At 36.5% G+C, this 15427-nt stretch overlaps 1 protein-coding gene across 4 annotated transcripts in view; it reads right to left on the reverse strand.

Moving 5' to 3' along the window:
- The window catches only part of LOC126037704 (sodium channel protein type 5 subunit alpha-like), a 57558-nt gene that overhangs the window by 34291 nt on the left and 7840 nt on the right, over positions 1–15427 (reverse strand). For 3 of the 4 annotated variants that reach the window (XM_049798327.1, XM_049798326.1, XM_049798328.1), the window contains exons 1-8: positions 13158–13239; positions 11942–12070; positions 7594–7685; positions 5272–5478; positions 4564–4627; positions 3784–3928; positions 2266–2460; positions 540–731 (exon numbers count right to left, since the gene is read on the reverse strand). In XM_049798327.1, the coding sequence (XP_049654284.1) occupies positions 540–731; positions 2266–2460; positions 3784–3928; positions 4564–4627; positions 5272–5478; positions 7594–7685; positions 11942–12070; positions 13158–13198 (1065 nt within the window). In that variant the 5' untranslated portion in view covers positions 13199–13239. Of the gene's footprint in view, positions 1–539; positions 732–2265; positions 2461–3783; positions 3929–4563; positions 4628–5271; positions 5479–7593; positions 7686–11941; positions 12071–13157; positions 13248–14634; positions 14754–15427 lie in introns of those variants that run through there. The other variant, XM_049798329.1, reaches the window with a different exon arrangement.

The raw sequence follows: 15427 nt of genomic DNA on the forward strand, positions 1-15427 counted from the left end.
TATTCACACAGTGCTGGAAGATGTGCCACAGATGCCAAAGATATCCAGGATATCCAACCTGTCCAAGAACATCTAAAATGGCACAGGATGCTTATAGTTAGACAAGTGAATCACGCCCCTAACATGAGAAGTCTTCATACTGAACTAAAACTAACCCTAAATATTTAGGCCAGAGAACTAGAAGTGTGTACAGAAAAAGAAAGGTTATTAGGGAAATTCTAAAACTTACAGGGTATTATATGTTTGTCTACGTAGCACAACAGAGGTGCTGAGTGTAGAGGGTTATAATGGGTCACAAGTATGCTACTTTCAGCCACTTCAAACTTTCCTTTCAAGTCCATATAGTGCTGTCTCCCTCTGGTCCCAAAATCTAACTTTCAGATTGCTTTAAAAAACAAGTTAATCCAATACATGCAAGAAGGGGAAGGGGGAAAAAAAAGGCGGGGGGGGAGAAATTGCAAATAGAAAGCTTTTCTGCTCATCAAATTATCATATCACATGCAAGTCTAATGAATGTATCTTCTCTTTTGAATACTTACAAGCTTCTTGTGGCAGCGACCAGGCTGTGAATTAAATATGTGTTCCTCTTTGCCATGATCACCCAAAACTAAGTTTTGTCTTAAAATAGGGTTTTCTTTCTTCATCTCTTTTTCTTTTGAATTTTTCAAGTCAGCAACTGCCATTTCAGATCTGACATGTAAGGCCTTATTAGCTTCTTCTGCAGCCAACATCTGTAAAAGAAACAGCAAGTCTGTCTATTAATACAAGGCAAATGCCAATGCATGGGCTAGGATCATATACAGTTTAATTATTATGCTATCTGAATGCTTTGCACTAACAATTCCTACCTTTCAAATATTAAACTACTATAAAAAGATAGGAGTACAAAATGCTATTCACAATACTGAAAGATAAAGCAGAGTTACTTATCAGCTACTGTAATTAAAGTTTGTCCTTGCCACTTTAGATATTGTATTTTATATCTGAATTACAGAATATTATGGTGTATCCTTTTACACTTCTCTTCTTGCTTTGGAAAGGACCTTGAGCCCAAAGACAACAGAAGACTAAGGGCTCAAACTAAATACTAAAATGTTAAACCTTTCTTAACTATTAATCCTGTTGAAAGAAAAATAGAAGAAAGAAAAGCCTAAGTAAAGCTTGGCGAGCTGGAATTTCAGACAGAGAAACATTATGGGCCTGTAACATCTGTAGAGGAGGAATGTGGTAAACTGGTGATGCCTTTCACCTCAACAATGAAATTGGATAGTTGCTAGAGAATATTTGTATGTCCTCTTACAAGTTGGACTTTTCTAATTGTTAGCAGTAAATCAGAGGTATTTTTTATAAAAAGTTAGAAGATAAAATATGTCTTAAGAATAATTTTTGATCTATCTTGTTGCCTCAGCTCAGAACTTCACTTTGCAGAAATAGAATAAAAACAACAAGGTGATCTCTGTCCCGTACAGGCCAAGGAATGAATGAATCTAGGCAATACTGGGCCAAGAGGAAACACTGTAGAAATCTGATCTGTGTCTCTTAGCTCTCCAAACGAACAGCAAAGAAACTAATGCAGTCTCTGGATGTCGTTCTACATTAACATAGAACTAATGGTATTAGCCTGGCCATTCCTGCTCTCGTCAACTGGTAGACCTTCTGCATGCTATCACTCAAAAAAAGGCATGACACCCCTTAGATAGCTGAGCACAGTGGCTCTCAGAAAGCTTGCATTTTTAATCAATCCTGAAATCTATCAGCATCAGAACTTCCAATCTCAGGGAACTGTAGAAATGACAGCTTTTCTTATGGAAGCAAATTTATCCACTCATACTTCCTTCATCAGACTACGCAGTAACAGCAAGAAGGAATATCCAGAAAAATGGATTTTTGTACACAGCAGTAGTGGTAGTGTACAAGAATGAGGCAAACCACAGAGCGCAGGCACCTGTGCAATACCATAAAAGCTATACGCTTGCCAGCAAGCCATTCCTATACAATGCCAGGTCTGCAAATCCCCACATTTAATATGATTTAACTTGGACTCATACTGTTTGTTTGTATCACAGAAATGTTTCTATATATCTCTCTCTATATATATACACACACATACACCTGTATATTTATAAAGAGACAGAAAGAGAAATGAAGTTTGGAAAAGTATTGTAAGAAGCACATTTTTAATTAAAACCCTTATTTCCCTAATTCACAAACAGAAGAAAACAAAAGGAACCACACATTATATATTAGATATAATAATTTACAAACCTGTTCTTTCTCTAGAATTTGTTGGGCATCCTGAAGTAATTTTTCCTTTGCCTCTGTTTCAGCAAGAGTAGCTCTATTTTGCTCTTCATATGCCATGGTTACTACAGCCAAGATCAGATTGAAGAGATAAAATGAACATAAAAAGATGACACCCAGAAAAAATAAAATGTAGTTCTTTCCAGATGTACGGATAGTCTGTGAGGAAAAGGTAAAGGTTGTAATAAATTCTTAACAAACTAACATTTACAACAGAATTTTCACTCAACTTTAAACAATTTCTTTTCCTATACAATACAAAAGGTCAACGTACTGCACTGTTTTCATTAAACAACAGTAGGATCTAACCCTGGTCTAAGTTACACAGAAGGTCTAGAAACACATATAGTCAGGAGTTCCCCTGGACTTCAAGCTAATAAATTTCAGCTCTTAAAAACTTCTCTGTGATCACACTGTATTTTCTTTTTATGTAACAGCTCATCAAATATTCATAACGATGCCATGTACTGCAGAGAAGAATTAACAAAATCCATTCCTAAAATTAAATGAAATATCTCCCAGCAAATCAGGCAAATGATCATCAGAGTGTAAGTTATGAGAAGACAACTTCAGCTGTAAAAAGATATACAGGTGACTACGGAAGAAATTAATAAAACTCAGTGATAAGGATGAAAGCTAGGATTATCTAAGCAATCATGAAAGATGCTAGAATTAGAGAATCAGAGGCAGTATTTAGACTGATTGCTTATTCTTACATTTTTTTAAATGGTAGGAGAGGAGATGGCTCAAAATTAAGCTCTAAGACATTAAAAACTAAAAACCAGTTGACCTCCAAATGGCAAAAAGAAGATGTATCAATTTTAAAAAAATCTCAGTTAATAAAGGTTGCTGGAAAAAAGTTGAAGTGGACCATATGAAAGTTACAGAACAAGGCAGAGGATAATTCCCTTCTAGCAAAGGCACTGCATAGATGTAAGGGATCCATCTACATGCAATTTTTGTATCTTTTTTGTCAAAAACCAGAATTTAAAAGTTACATTCAATCCTCTGAATCAAATCATAGAGGCTCCAATTTTTTTAGTACCAGTTGTCAAAAATGATCTGAAATGAAAGTGTGTACATTGAGCCAAAAGGTTTGGTGAGGAATCAGGACTTAAAAGGAAGAGAAACAGAGTATGTAACAAATCCTCGTATCCCCTGCAGCAGCAGCGAGCTCACTAGCCAGATCTACTCTGTACCCCAATCCTTTGGTAGTTACACATTAACATTTAACGATCAATCACTGACCCAAGTGTGTGCTCCAACAAACCTATGAGCATTCACAGCAGGATTGCTCCCATCCAATATCACTTGCAGAAGGTGTTGCAACTTAGTCACTTGAAGCTACTTCCTTACTATTTATGTTGATTTTAAAAGAAATTTGGTATCAGTAATGTTAAAACAGGTGCAGATTTTTCTAGTGGACATAAAGCTCTAAACTGCATGTCTAAAGCCATTCCAGCAGCTAATAAAAGTACCTACCTGTCTGTAGAGACGCTCCCAGTAATCCTGTGTCATCAGACGGAATAAAGAAAGGAAGGCCCAGCCAAAATGATCAAAACTTGTATAACCAAAGTCAGGATTCTTCCCAATCTTCTTGCAGGTGTAGTTTTCTGGGCACTCTTTGCTAACCACAAAAGAAATATTAAATAATACTTACTTGCATTATTAGATTGTACCTGAAAGCATCCAGTATACAACATCAAATACAGATTTGCTCAGTTTGTCTGAAAGTCCGTTTCATTATTCCCCAATATAATTCTGCTAGGAGGGCTGAATTATATCAGACAATCCTAGAAAGCCATTTATCTAGTTAAAGAAACTAGACAGAAACTCTGGTTCTGTCTAGTTTCTGACTAGACAGAAACTCTCCACTGATGTAGTACACATGCAAACAAATACATAGAGAGGGGAAAAAACTGAAACATATTTCCTTTTAAATAATTCACCGAGATCAGGAGAGAAGAATTTATTAATATCTCACAACTCTTTACTGATCTGTTCCCCTCCTCCTTTTTATCATTCCACATTACCATTATATTAACAGAGCTTAGCAACAAAGCACATATATAATTGCTCTACATCCTAGTACTTTACTTCATTCTTTTTCTGATATGAAATATCTGGTTTTTAATATAAGAACCCACACACACATATTCCACCCTCCTGAAAAATCATCACCATTCCTTTAGGCCAAAAATAAAACCACAGTACATCTGGGGGAAAAAATAACAAAGTACTAAAACTGTTTTGTTCACTTACTTGGGCTCTGAACTGAACCCACAGAGCAATATTTCAGAAGATTTATTCATTCTGTAGCAGATATCTAATAAAAAAAAAAAAAAAAAAAAGAAGGAATCATAAAATCAGAAGTTGTCAGTTCCTACAGCACTCTGACAGTAATACTGCACTTTAAAACTCATACTGCACTTTAAAAAATACCCTGATGGACGAAATCTCTGTGAAAGACTCCTTTCAAAACAAAGGGCATATAGGGCTGTTTCTCAGCAAATCCGTCCCTATGGCAATTTAAAAAAAAAAAAAAAAAAAAAAAAGAGTAACTACACTACTCACAATGTTGTCTGATCTCTGGTAAAAATAAGAATCTCTGCGAGAAGTAGGCAAAATCCCTGAATGATATAGATAAAGTGATGGAAAAAATAATTGTCTGTGTAGTACCGTACCCCTAAAATTAGGATCCTCATGCAACGTGCATAGGTAAAGGAGCAAATGCTTATAGAAAACTCAGTCCCTTCTATCCCACAGACTGCTAATCTTTCTCCAAATCCAAGATTCACTAATTGCACATTCAGCTGTCCAAGAAACTTCGCATTACTACTTGTGCAAATGGAAGGACATACCTTCTTGTGAGAAATACATGCAACTGTATTTTAACATCTCTGTGAAAAAAACAAGACATACTTAGGAAGATACAGAGATTATGTAAAGGGAGAAAAGAATAACATTTACCTTCATCATTTGGTATATATATCTTGGCATCCTTACACAGCGTGTCATTGTATATAGTATTATTGAGGACACATTTGGATGTCAAATTGCCCATAAAAAGCTGGAGGCCTATTAGAGCGAATACACTCAAGCAAAAAACGGTCAAGATCAACACATCAGTAAGTTTCTTAACAGATTCAACAAGTGAATTTACGATGACTTTCAGACCTAGAAAAATAAGATTCAATAATAAACAAAATGAGAAAAGGAATGCAGTAGCATTCCCATATGACAATATACAACAGTTGCAAGTATGTTAAAAACAATCAGTGTAAATGGTTTTGTAACCTCAGAGTATTAAATGAGGTAAAATAAAGCATAGGAATGAGTAAAGTATTTTTACTTAAATTTCCTAATCATGACTTATTTGGCTTTTACTTCCTTCCAACACTGATTTTGCTAACTTGAAAATTCTAAATTAAGACGGCATCTAAACAAACTCTTATGAACTTTAATGAATATGGACAGATTTCTGTGCTTGATTAACGTTAAGCAAGTACTCCACGTTGTGCCAAATACACATTACAAGAAAGGATAACTTTTGCTGACCTCAGGGAATTCTGCCTTAAAAGATAATGCCTTACAGATGTCACCAGTTTAAAAACAAAAGAACATTTATGACACTGGGAAGGGAATAAATACATGTTGGGGACCACCCAGCTGGAACGCAGCTTGGCAGAAAAGGACCTGGGGTCCTGGTGGACACCAAGTCAAACACGAGCCAGCAATGTTGCCTTGGGACAAATAAGGCGAATGGTACCCTGGGCTGCATAAGGCAAAGCATGGCCAGCGGGTCGAGGGAGGAGATCATTCCCCTCTACTCAGCACTGGTGGGGCCACATCTGGAGTACTGGGTCCAGTTCTGGGCTTCCCAGTACCAGACAGACATGAACATACTGGAGAGATCCAGCAAAGGGCCACAAAGACGATGAAGGGACTGGGGCAGCTCTCCCATAAGGAAAGGCTGAGAAAAAAACGAGCTGGGACTGTTCGGCCTGGAGAAGGGAAGGCTCAGGGGGGAATCTTATCAATGTATACGCATACCTGAAGGGAGGGTACAAGGAGGACAGAGCCAGGCTCTTTTCAGCGGTGCCCAGTGATAGGACCAGAGACAATGGGCTCAAACTGAAACACAGGAGGGTCCATCTGAACCTCAGGAAACACTTTTCTACTGTGAGGGTGACTGAGCACCAGCACAGGTTGCCCAGGGAGGCTGCGGAGTCTCCATCCTTGGAGATACTCAACAGCTGTCCAGACATGATCTTGGGCAACCAGTAGGCAGTCCTACTTGAGCAGGGGGCTTGGACCAGGTGACCTCCAGAGGTCCCTTCCAACCTCAACCATTCTGTGATTCTGTGAAAATGGGTTATATGTAAACTTAAGACCAATATCCTGGCAGAATAACTGAATTTGAAATACAACATAGGCAGAGAGTGATATCTGGGATTTTTCTAGAAGTCTTTCATAAGAAAAAAGTAAAATTACATTTAATCTCTGTTCTCCATGCTGAATATCAAAGCAAAAGTATTGATGGATGGTTTTGACATTAAAAACTAAACACTTCCTATGTTTAATGCCTGTTATAATTCCATAACAAAATCAAAAAATATTTTTAATTACATAGAAATGGTAAAGTTAATATATATATTATGCCAATGGGATATATAGCCATTTATAGATTTTTAAACGAGTTTTTGCAGTTAAATTCTGAAATCCATACTTTGGTATCCTAACTCATGGCACAACTAAATATTGAATATCTGAACAGCATATGCAAAACCCTGTTGAAAGTATTATGCTCACTCCAGACAGTGGTTGTGGTCAGTAAACAAAAAAATGAAACTCTGAAATATTGAACTCAGCATTTTGGGAAATAAACCATAGAAGATTACACTAATGAAGTATAACATGAAACCAGAAATATGTTGGTATAGCCACATTATGTTAAGACAACATATTGAATAGGGTGTGCTGCTCAGGAAAGACAAAAGTAAAAAGACAAAGGCACTGAGCTAAGTAAAATTGAACATTGGTGATGGGATTAGAAAAAGCAGAAAATACAAAAATCTGCCTGTGTCAAAATAATTTTGAGGAAAGATGATAAAAAAATATTCTGTTACGATGCTGCTGAGAGTCACTGCAGACTGCAAAACAGTCACACCTTGGCATCCCGTGAATCACCACAAAAAGTGACCAGAAAACTGAAGACAAGAAAAGGAGGGGAATTAGAAATAGCATACTGCTGAAGCAGAGAGAAAATCAGTAAGACATCTTGTTCCTTACCTGGTATTACTGAAATAGCTTTCAAAGTCCTCAGCACTCTGAAAGTTCGAAGAGCTGAAACCTTGCTCACACTTTTACACATGGTAGCATACCTATAAAATTAAAGCACCATATAACTGAATGACAAAGATCTAGCTTTTCAGAGCATATGCATATTGAGCACACAGTAATGAATAAATTACATAAAATAAATAGGTAAAATATGTCCTAAGGGAGGTGTCTAAAGTTAGGAATCTAAGTCAATTTCTAGATATTGATGTAAAAGAATGAGACTTTTGAATAGTGCCTCTGAAAAGAAACACAGCAAGTTTTTACTTAATGTGCATTTGGATGTTTAACTTTTGAAGTGTTTATCCATCAAAATGTCAAATAAATATAAAACCTTCAATATCATAACCACACCCTCTCATACTGAGGCTAATCTGATTTAGAACACCACATGAAATTATATGTTGCAGCTATCTCAAAACTACACAATATATACTTTAGGAGAAGGGAGTTGAGCAAAACTAGGTTTACAGTTTGTTAATTCTGTACTACATGGCTGTCTTTCTAACTTTTATTTAATAGTCAGCTAAGAACTTGAGTATTGAAACTAGTTTCAATTTAATTGTTTCAACAATTCGAAAATTTCAGAAAATGAGGATTTTAAGAGTTGCATATTCTAAACAGCACTTTATCTTTAAGGGGTTGCCCCGTATTTTATAAGACTTACATCAGAATTTACATGAATTGTGACTCATCTTATGGCAAGGTCATAACTGGTAACAGAATTCCTTAAAATAAAAAGTCTCAATAACAGAATCTGAGAAACAATGGTGGGAAAGGACCTCTGGAAGTGATCTAGGTGACCTCCCACTCAAAGCATGACTTTTCTGAGCAATAGATGAGAACACTATGGCTTTGACTAGCTTGTAAGATTAAATAATTCTCAAGTACCATAAGTAATAACTACACTTGAGTTAACTGTTGAGTTAATTTCTAAATACTGTTATTTGTTGCATGATAGGACCAAAAAAACCAGAAGGAGATGCTACATTGCAAAGTGCTTATATCTGCTTGAACACCAATGAATTAGGAGTATGGCTAGGGAAGTAGGACCATAAAGTGGAATTGTTCATACAGCTGTTGGACTACTTGATAGTTACTGATTATTAACAATGTGTAAGCTCCTTAGTGGTTTATAGATTACCCATAAGAATACTTTGTTGATATACATATATATGTGTGTGATGACATCTGAGTACATAGCCTATTATTTACAAATAAGGAAAAAACAGTCAGAGGTAGAGAGTTGATGGCAGCCTTTGCTACAGAGCCCATGAGATGGTGGACTTTAAGACCCCAAGAGATGCAAGCAAGATGAACAGCAGAATAAAAATCTTGGACTTTAGGACAGCAGATTTCAGCATGTTCAGGGATCTGAAACTGCCCCAAACGGATAAGTGTGCCCCACAACAGTTGCTTGATCTTTAAGACTATTTTCTTCAAAGCACAGGAAAGATGCACTCTACTCTGTAGAAAGTCAAGCAGATGTGGCAGAACACCAGGCTGTCTGAACAGGGAGCTCCTGACTAATCTCCTACTCAAAAAGGAAGTGTGCAGAAGGTTGAAGCAGAGATAGCTCTGGGAAGGGACACCAAGACATTGCCAAGCATGCAGGGATGAAGCAAGTAAAGACAAAGTTCAGCTGAAGTTGAAGCTAGCAAGGGATGTGAAGGGCAACGAGAAGGGCTACTTTAAGTACATCAGCAGTGAAAAGATGACTAAGGAAACTGTGGGCCTGTTGTTCAAGGAGGCAGGGAACCTAGTGACAAAGGACATGCAAAAGCTGAAACTACTCAGTGCTGCCTTGATTTGGTCTTTACCAGTGAGGTCTGCTCTCAGGCCTCCCAGATCCCTGAGTCTACTGTCAAAATCTGTGGAAGTGAAATATTATCCATGCATCTACGTGCTGTGATCAAAGGGACAAGTTCAGCTGGCAGCTGAACTAGCTGGTTACTAGTGGCATCCCTCATGGGTCAGTCCTGGGGCCAATACTGTTTAAGAATTTCATTAATATCCTGAAGAATGGAATAGAGTTTGCAGTCAGCAAGTTCACAAATACTAAGCTGTGGGGGGAGCAGTCAATACGCTGGGTGGCAAGGCTGCTCTGCAGAGTGAGCTTGACAGACTAGAGCTATGGGCAGTAGAAACCTCATGAAGTTCAGCAAAATCAAAGGCAAAGGCAAACTCTTGCACCTGAGTCAGCATGACCACAATTAGGACCTGAGGGCACACTGGATAATGAGCGGCTTTGCAGAAAAGGCAGACAAATTGAGCATGAATGAGCAGAGCACCCTTGTGACAAGGAACGCTTATCACATTTTGGGCTAGATTAACATGACTCTAGCTCATACATCGAGGAGTCTAGCCATACATTAAAGGAAGTGATTTCTGAGACTGAATCTGGAGTGTTGTGTCCAGCTTTGGGCTCTCCAGAGCAAGAAAGACAGTTTACATACTGGCACAGGTCCAACCAGGGCTCGAAGGGTGTGCAGTAAGACAATTATATAGTTAAATTGTTAGGCTGGATTGGATTCGTTGAGTTTGAAGAAGAGCAGGCTAATGGGGTGACACAGCAGGAATCTTGTTGCTGTCTTCAGCTGCCCAATGTAAGGGCTTAGAGAAGAAGGCTGTTCTTGCAAGCTCACCATGAAAGGATGATGTAAGTTGCTACACGAGACATTTCAATCAGATATTTGGGAGAAAAAAACCCACATGCAGTTGGAATGAGTTGCTCAGAGAGGTTGTTGAATCTCCATCCTTAGACAAACTCAGAACTTGACTGGATGAAGTCTTGAGCAACCTAATCTAAATTAGTCCTGCTAATTTAGTCCATGGAGCTGGACCACATGATTTCCAGAGGTCCCTTCCAATCTAAATTACTCTACACCTCTAATAAATTAAAACAAGACAACTGAAAACTATTCAGAAATACTAAATGACAGAGATTGGCTTTGAAAGCTCTGAGACTGGGCATGAGTGAATCTGTTCACTGCTGCAAGTAAGACTATTTTGCTTTCAAGATTAACATTCTGTATTTGAGATGCAAATTCTGACTTGGTTTCTTCCTCATTTCTTGTCCACCTAGCCAGCTGGTTTTGATATGAATTTAAAATTGACCACAGCAGTGATTCATCTGGCCTATTACCCTGTCTTCAAGAATGACCCACAACAGAAGCTTACAAGGGAGTTTAGAATCAAGGCAGTGATGCTTCCCAGATTGAATGTTCCAGAAGATTTATAGCTCAGGAACTTCACGAACAAGACATAGTATTTTTGTGTTAAAAATAATCCTTAATGTGTTTTCATCCAGGATTTTGTCAAGAAGTCTTCCGAATACAACTAAGTTTTTTGCATCCACAACCTCCTATGGGAATATGTCTACATGTAGTGTGAAAAACTACTTCTTTTTTATTCTGCCATCTGACAACTTCATTTGGTGCCTTTAACTCTCATCATAGGAGAAAAAAAAAAAAAAAAGAACAGCATCTATTCTCTTTTTGGCTCTGTGCCACAGACTTCAACCATGTTCCTGCTCTGTATTTTTTTCATGAGAGTTCTACTCTATTTCATTTCTTTTTATGTGGAATGCAAGATATACATCTCTATCTTTCTTAATTCTGTCTTCTTTTGAGATGTCAAGGGCAAAACTACATATAGTCCTGAAGAAAAATACAGGCCACACGATGAAATAACTACCTCTTCTACTTCTTTTCTTTATTTCTTACCCATAATGTCCTCTTTTCTATTTTCTTCTCTGACCATGATTCCACACTGGAGTGGTGTTTTCACAAGATTGTCTATTTTAAATCCAACATCGTCTTCCCAACAAGTGAAAGCTATTTCAGAGCCCATAACTGTGTATGTAAAGCTAGGTCTGGTTTTCCTTGAGCATCACTTTACATTCTTGGGATTTCATCTGTTACTTATCACCATGTCATTCAACACCTTGTGACCCACTTTGGAGCCTTCTCAAATTAGTTTCATCTGATCCAGAGTAGAACTAAAACAATATAGAGAGGCATGCCTGGTTTCAGCTGCCTATGCAATTGCCTCTAAACAAAATTTAAATACATACTAAATTGAGAACAATCAAATAGTTCTAAAATGAGCTTTGCATTTAGGTCTTACTTTAAGGTCTATGACGATTTTTCTCTTTGCAAATATGCAAAGGGTGATTCAACTACAGTAACGCTTAAGCAGGTAGGATGCCAACCACTCTAGAGAACTTCAGCGATATCAAATAGCATTTTATTTGCGTGTTTGTCTCTTGAGTGTAAAAGAACAACTGAGCTTTACTTACATTACCAAAATAACGACAAGATCCAAACAGTTCCATGGATCTCGAAGAAAGGTAAATTCATTCCAGACAAATCCTCTTGCTAATATTTTTATCAATATTTCACCGGTATATATGCCAGTGAAAAGATATCTGAGAAGGAAAGCATATATTAAAGTTATAGAAATAAAAATATTAATGAGATTGAGACATTCAGGCACATTTCTACCTGTTCTATGATTTAGTCACTGGATGGAGATGAAGGTAGAAAATGTGAAGTAAAATAGGACAGGTTACATTACTTGCAGAAACATCACAGGTATAAGAAGATGTTTTCCTGATTTTTAGTAAGATTTCCATGTAAATCTATAATCACAAGTGTTCACATAAGCATACCATACTATTTCTGGATGAAGGAAAGCTCCCATTTCCTTATGAATAATTTTTAAGACAGTGTTTATGTTCTAAAGCAGGCTGGAAAATATCAACACCTCTAACATTTTGGCAGAACAATAACAGCAAAGACTTATTTTAGCCTGTAAAGTTTGCACATTTTATAAATTTATTCTGACAAATACTCTGTAACTGAAAGAAATTCTACATAAAATTAAGCTATCATTATCACCATGCTCACCCCAAAATAAGAGGAATTAAAATTATAGAACCTCTGAGGCCCCGGGCACATTTTCAAGATTTAATTCCAGAACATTAACTCAAGTTACACTGGATACAGCGCACAATTACAAAAGGTAACAAGACATCATAAATAAATGGCTTCCTAACGTGAACAATTGAACTAGGGGTGTCCCCAGGAAACAGCAAGAAAGAATGGAATGAGTATTTATCCCTTTATACTTTTTGCTTGAGTTGGCCATAACAGACATTCAGCTTATTGCCTTAGAATGAGAGATATTATGTTAGAATCCTGCTGCACAGTCTCTCTAAAAGGCTTAATCCTTAAAAGGAAAAATGGGGCAACCTTCTATGTTACACCAGATGGCAAAATTAGCCAACGTAGAAAAAATGGCATGTGGTGTAAGCCTCTAAGAAGAGGCACTGAAGCTCCACAGAAGACTGTGTGATATAATAATAATAATAATAATAATCCTAAATCTTTCTTAGAGGTCTGTCTGAGAATTTTCAAGCCCCAGAATTAGATCACCATGTTATTTAAATTTTTCAGCCCAGCATGTTAGTAACCTTAGAAAAAGAGTGAAGAAATGGCAACAGAGATACTTACTCTGTCCAGCTGAGTACTTCTGGAAGCTTATTTACAGCCATGGAAACACAATTGAGTACCACAGTACATGTAATAAAGCCAACAAATAATGTGAATAATTGGTTAAGGAAAAAGTGATATATTATAAAAAACAAAGTTCAGAAAAGTTGCTGATTTACACACAAAACCCACACAGATTTTCAAATAATTACTTTGGTTTTGAATATGCTCAGGACTTTTCATGTGTTTTCCAAAGAAACTGATGTCAGATCAAGCTTCTGCTCAGCTGGGTAAACTTCACGATTTAAAAATAACAATGAATTATCTGCATGTTGGGATAGTCTTGGAAGTTAGGACATTAGTGGGACATAATATATTTAACAGAAGAGATGAGGAACATAAAAAAATGAGAAAAAAAAAAATATCTGAGTCCTCTGCTGTCTCTACTGCTATTTGAAACTTTAGAAACCTCAATTTCTTCCTAGCAGGAGCATGGAAGAAAAAGAAATGGGCCATAACCCCATAATAACTAGGTGTTTTAAGCCTAGAAAAACCAGATACAAAAGCTTAATTATCAATAACCAGTGTTCTTTGAAACTGGGAGTCCTTATATACATTCTTACAATAGACACCTATGCTCTGCCATGAGTTCAGAAAGCTTTCTCATTTTATGTGGCAGGCGATGAAAATATCTTAAGAAAAAACATCCTTTCATGAAAGTTCATTTGTCACCTAATAAAAGTGTTTTTTTCTTTTCTAAAAACAAACATAGGCCTTAAATTTAGGGTTTATTTGAAACCGAACAGCAAATTTAGTAATTTCTAATAGCATGAATACACATTCAAAGTCAGCCATAAGTTCCCATAAAAGGACCTGTTTCTACAAATTAACAATTTCAAATGAAAACAGATGTTTGGCAGAAAGAGCAGGAACAACAGCCTACAGTTTTGCACCTGTGATCCTTCACATTTTTACATTCTTCAAACCACGTTTACATTTTTTTAAAAATATAAAAAATGGGTGCTCTTCAGAACTTTGTAAACTTGAGTGTGAAATACATTTCTTCGGATGTCAAACTCTATTGCTGTAAATCACATCCTTCATGTTTTAATAACTAGGGAGTCACTTATTTGGTTTTGGGTTTTTTGGGGGGGGGGGGTTTTGGTTTGTTTTTTTTAATTTAAGTTTGTCCCCACAGTAGAGATTTAGAAACAGTTCTGTAAAAGGGCAAAAATATCATACAGCAGCCTCTAAATGTTGTTTCATAACAACATCTCCAAATCTGACTTTAAATATGAGCTTTTTTGACATTTTTACTTGTACCAACACCATGTAAATATCTTAGCTGTAGTAAAACAAGATTCAATATAACTTTTTAAAAATCTCTATCACAGACACATGAGCTTACATTTACATTAATATGAACAGAAGAAAAGAATGGCAGAAAATGGTACAGTATATTTTAAAATTGAAATAAGGGAAACCAATAAAAGGATATGAATGGGTCAGAATTTTAATTGCTGCTTTTCTGACTGGATTAAAAGGACCAAATATACCCAAGGCAGGTGTGGCAGTAAACCGGAAAATAGTCCTCCTTTTATTTATCACCATAAAGGTCTATAAAAAAAAAGATTCACAGTATATGAAATATTTTAATGAAACAAAATTTTCCCCCAAAATTAAATGTTTAGGTTTTCATATCTGCATCTAGACCTATATCTAATTTCAATTACGAGTAAAACTTTCCTGTATTCTTACTTGGAGCTGTGAGCTGATGATACTACTTTCGAAAGAAAGACAGCAACTATATAAAAGTTCATTATTGCCTGTGAAGAAGAAGTATTAATGGGAATGAATCTGAAGAGCAAGTGATCATATTCACTTGGTCAAAATAATTAAAGGATACTATTCTAGGACTGCAACAGTGGTGGTAATCATACTCAAAAGTACCTTACCCTTGGATAGTTTTATAGGCTACAACAATAATTTTGAAATATCTCTAAATTATCAAGTAACACTGTAAACTCCCTCTAAGCTACCTTAAGGTCCACGCAGCTCAGTACTTTTGCCACATGATGTAAAAATGAAATATCTTAAATAAAAAATACAGTTCACTAACTTTTATGTAAATTTCTTCAACTGAATCAGCTTTAGTTTCTCTTCATCAAGAATATCACTTTGATTACTTACAGAAAAAAAATCACTGGAAGAACAAAGCTGTCTGCATGTTCTCTGATTAAATTATTATATTCCAGTGACTTGCTGGTATACATAAAAGGGAGCAACATGGG

Source organism: Accipiter gentilis, chromosome 4, assembly GCF_929443795.1.
Source record: "Accipiter gentilis chromosome 4, bAccGen1.1, whole genome shotgun sequence".
NCBI lineage: Eukaryota > Metazoa > Chordata > Aves > Accipitriformes > Accipitridae > Astur > Astur gentilis.